This window comes from Medicago truncatula, chromosome 7, assembly GCF_003473485.1.
Source record: "Medicago truncatula cultivar Jemalong A17 chromosome 7, MtrunA17r5.0-ANR, whole genome shotgun sequence".
NCBI classification, from domain to species: Eukaryota; Viridiplantae; Streptophyta; class Magnoliopsida; order Fabales; family Fabaceae; genus Medicago; species Medicago truncatula.
In genome coordinates this window covers 32,559,076-32,563,690 of record NC_053048.1, presented here as the reverse complement: position 1 = coordinate 32,563,690, position 4,615 = coordinate 32,559,076, and the positions used below count along the sequence as shown (strand labels likewise).

The following is a 4,615-nucleotide window of genomic DNA, read 5'->3' as shown; positions in this document are numbered from 1 at the left end:
TTGTAGGAATAGCATAGCCAGGTAATGTTATTTTATGATGATAGTTTTCAAATTCAGTGAACCAAAAGACATCTTGACCCCAAAAAAATAAAATAATTAACCAACAGATATTGATAGCTTCCACGGCTGTTTTGTTATTACTTATTCAGTTCTATCTTTTACTTGTTTTCTCACTAAGTACTAAATTGAGTTAATGCATGATGAAAGAATACCAAATATGTAACTTGAAGCAAAATGGGAGAGCATAAAATTGCAACCTGAAGCTACATTGAGCACAAGAAATGCCATCCAAACAAAATTAAACTCACATCAAGCCTAGTTCATAATTGTGATGTATTAAAAATAAAATTGTCATGTCATATTAGCCGCAAAAAGGTCGCAAACAATCTAAATGGCTAAATTGTCCAGCAATATAATGCAATCAAATTTAAGCAGCTGCAGCCTGTTGAGAAGCAGCCATCCGCTTCCTAGCCTCCTCAATGACGGTCAATTTGATACCTCTGCCTTTGGGAAGAGACACCCAAGGTTTCGGCCCTCTGCCAATGGTGAAGACATTACCCAATCGGGTTGCAAACTCATGACCAGCAGCATCCTGGACATGAATCGTCTCAAAAGTGCCCATGTGTTTCTTTCTGTTCTTGATGAAACCAACACGACCTCTGTTCCTTCCTCCAGTCACCATAACAACATTCCCCACATCAAATTTGATGAAATCGGTTATCTTGTTCTGTTCCAAGTCTAGTTTGATTGTGTCATTGGCCTTAATAAGGGGATCAGGATAGCGGATTGTACGCCCATCATAGGTGTTCAGATAGGGTATCCCTTTCTGACCAAACTGAACAGATCGTACCTTGCAAAGCTTAAACTGCAAAAGGTTGAAGAGGGAGGGCAGATTATAAAATCAATAAAAAGAAGGTTCCAGCATGTAGTTTATATAAATTATGAGATAATGTAACTTGCATAAAATTTATAGATATTGTGAAGGATTAGACAAACCTTTGCTTCATCATCCCTTACAGAGTGGAGACGGAATCGACCTTTTGTGTCATAGAGAAGACGGAAGTTTTCATTGGTCTTGGGAATAGATACGACATCTAAAAGTGAAAACATAATGAGATTAGAACAAGTTAATCTCTAATGATAATTTAGAATTTACTTGGTTATATTGTCTAAATACTAGCAAAATTCTCAAACGGAAAAAACAATGACCAAAGTAAAAAATTGACATCTAAAGTTTAACAGTGCCGTGCAATTTAAGTCTAATGCCCATACCCATAAAACCAGCAGGATATGTCTTGTCTGTCCTAACTTTGCCATCAACTAGAACATGGCGCTGCATCAAGATGGCAATTACTTCTCTATATGTGAGAGCATATTTTAGTCTGTTCCTCAAGATAAGGATCAAAGGAAGGCACTCCCTAGATTTGTGTGGTCCAGATGACGGCTTTGGGGCCTATACAACAAAGAAATTCAATGCATGAGTTCAAAATGAAAGTTAAGATTTAAAATAAAATAATATAAACAACACAGCGGCTTAGAATGATGTCCATACAAAGGCACCACCAAGCTTATCAAGCATCCAATGTTTTGGAGCATTGAGCCGCTTCAAATGTTTCTTCAAACCTCTTGCCTGAAATACATGAGAAAAACTAACAATTAGATTATGATTGCTTATGCTACATATATAGAGATAAAAATAAAGTTACTGTCATGTACACAATGCTAAGTAAACAAAAGATAACATATGCAAGTAAAATCAATCCAATGAAAGCATACAACATAAGAAGTGAACTCCCAATTCATCAAACTCAAACCTAGATTGCGAAAGAGATAGGTTGAGTCTATGATAGACTGAACACTCTGTAACTGATAATACTAAACAACTGAACTGAGGAATCATGTGAACAACTAAAAATTTACACAGCCACATCTACAAATAATTCTAAGGTTGCAGAAGATAATCCTATCCTAAATCATGAATGTCTATTAAAATTTAACTAAACAAAAAAAATAAAAAAGGAGTGAACTTGTATGCAAATGTACAATTTTTCAGGCTTAGAACTAGTAGAGATGGTATTAAATTATCAAACATTATCGATGGTTAAGACCAAAACCAAAATAAATGATTCAAGTTTAACATATAACATTGAAAAACTGAATTCATTTTCAAATGAGTAAGAAAGAATTTATTAGTCATGAATAATATTGAAAGAAAACTTAAACTCAAGCACCAAAACAATATCCAAAATATAATCCTATCCTGAAACCTTAAGACAAGAATAATCTTATCAATGTGTTTAGAAAATGCATGCATCAATCAAAATATTAACTCAATTTCTAATCCAAAATGTCAACAATTGAACTCTATACTCGGCAAATGGACTACAATTTCCTATAGTAACTGTTGCAAGCAGTTATCAATCTTTGACTGGAGGACCGTCCAATCTAAATCAATTAGAGAATTTCTTTCAAGTTAAGTTGGCAAATGTGTTATGCGAGCAGTCCTATCTCGACTAGCGACGAATATGGACCCCTTGACAAATTATGAGTGGATAATATTGGAAAAAACAAGAAGCTTTTCACATTTCGATGCGCTCAAATAACCAACACATTTTATGTTCTTAACTAAAACTGAAACACATATAGCATAATTTGGTGAATCATATTAAAATTTCCAACGTTATTAATGACCAATACAAAAACAAAAGAGATAAAAAGGAGATTATTCAAATCTAATTTGGTGAATGTATTACCATTTATCAGACAGTTCTATCTCAAATTAACAACAGAGATTAACAAAAACATTGTCAGTGGATAACATAAGAAAAAATAATAATGTTATAACTCTCTGAGCTCAAATAATAACCCATTTAATATTCCTAACTAAAACCGAATCACATAGTGCATAATTTGCAATTTCATTCGCACAACAACGTTGCAGAAAACTACATAAAAATCAATCAGAAACAATCAACTAAGCCAAAATAAAACCCAACATTAAATACAAAAAAAGGAGTGTAAGACTAACCATGTTGGTATGTTGAGAACAGAAAGGAACGGCGCGGTGGCGAGGTTGCCGCGCCTTTTGGTTCTTGCTTGCGTGCGAGAGTTGTGTGAGGTGGTGAAAGAGAGAACCAAAAACCCTAGTTGAAATATTCAGGGTTAAATATGTTTTGATTAAATTAATCAACTTTTCGTTTTAATCCTTCTAAAATCTTCCTTCAACTTTTCGTCCCTCAAAATTTTTCTATCTTCACTTTTGGTCCATTTTTAAAGGAAATCAATATGTATAATTCATATTTTTTAATACAATTTTGCAGAAAAATTCATAAATATATGAATCTCTCCCAAAAAAAAAAAATTAGATTTTTTTTTAACAAAACATGAATTTAATACGAATTTTTCTATTTTTGACGGTTAAAAATTCATATTTAATTTATGTTTTGTTAAAAAATTCTAGTTTTTTGGGGGATTTTTTTTACCATATTCTACAATTTTATGCTAAAAATCCGTTTTTTTAGCATGCATAATTTGTTTCATTTTTTTTTTCCTGTGTACTAAAGCAGTCCGAAATTCGTTTTTCGGACTGGATTGTTGCAATTCGGAAAATAAATTCTGGAAACACCCAGTTTTGGTTTTGACCGTCTGTTTTGTACTGTTATGTGCTGATTGTGTTGTGTGCATGTTACAAAAAGTTCAACCTCTAATATTCGGCGCATAAGGGAGGCAGGGCATGCTTCCCGTAGGAGAGAGCGTCGCCAACGGCTGGAGGAGGAGGGCGGTGTTCGCCCGAGGCGTCGAGGGGGCTAGAGGATGTCGTGTTGATGTCGAGCATCAACCAGAGCAACAAGAGTATATGGACTTGCAGCAAGAGCAGCCTGATGTGGACTTGCAACATGCGGAGGAGTAGGAGCTTGAGGAGGAGCTGCAGGTTATGGACGCGGAAATGGAAGATGCCGAGCCACAACAAAGGCGAAAGAAGAAGGAGAAGGTGGTGGACCCTGAGCCACTAGATGACTATCCCGGTGGTCCACATGAGACTGGCCTGCTGTGGAAGTACCATGTGTACGTGGCCAGGAAGGCGGCTTATGGCGAGGTATTTATTAATGTTAATCTGTGTGAAAATGATGTTGATATTTGTGAAACAATTGTCTTATGTACTGTTAAATCTGTTTGTGAAGCCATGAGTGTAAACTAATGTTTGGGTATTGTTTTTAATTATTTGCAGTGGCGTGGAAAATTAAAATTCAGCAACGGAAAGAAGATTGAGGAGATGCATGATGAAGAAACCATGCCTATCATGGCTGCACAGTGGTGGCATGACAGATTGCAGGATACCAGCTACAACCTCATTGACCATCGTCTTATTTGTGCCTTTGTGGAGAGGTGGCACGAGGAGAATTCCAGCTTCCACCTTCTGTTTAGGGAGATGACAGTCACACTTGATGATGTGGCATGTTTGCTGCATCTCCCCATTGAAGGCATACTCCTGTCCCACGGGTCCATATCACGGGACGAGACAGTAAAATTGATGGAGGAGTACTTGGGGTCTACTACAGGTGATGCTCTTAAAGAGGTCGACAAGCACAAATGTGCACAAAAAATTGTCATCAAT

At 36.1% G+C, this 4,615-nt stretch overlaps 1 protein-coding gene across 1 annotated transcript; it reads right to left on the bottom strand.

The window, feature by feature from the left end:
* Positions 1-220: 220 nt before the first annotated feature.
* Positions 221-3,182, bottom strand: LOC11412826 (40S ribosomal protein S4-2). The gene is made up of 5 exons (XM_003623308.4): positions 3,029-3,182; positions 1,553-1,630; positions 1,273-1,453; positions 997-1,094; positions 221-865 (listed from the first exon to the last, which is right to left on the bottom strand). The coding sequence occupies exons 1-5, from the start codon at positions 3,029-3,031 to the stop codon at positions 428-430; spliced, it is 798 nt and encodes a 265-aa protein (XP_003623356.1). The 5' UTR covers positions 3,032-3,182; the 3' UTR covers positions 221-427.
* Positions 3,183-4,615: the final 1,433 nt, after the last annotated feature.

Excerpts from the sequence above, each read along its gene's own strand:
- LOC11412826 (XM_003623308.4), bottom strand. Across the intron at positions 1,454-1,552 it reads ATAAGCTTGGTGGTGCCTTT|GCCCCAAAGCCGTCATCTGG; the intron begins GTATGGACATCA and ends TTTGTTGTATAG. Across the intron at positions 866-996 it reads TAAGGGATGATGAAGCAAAG|TTTAAGCTTTGCAAGGTACG; the intron begins GTTTGTCTAATC and ends AACCTTTTGCAG.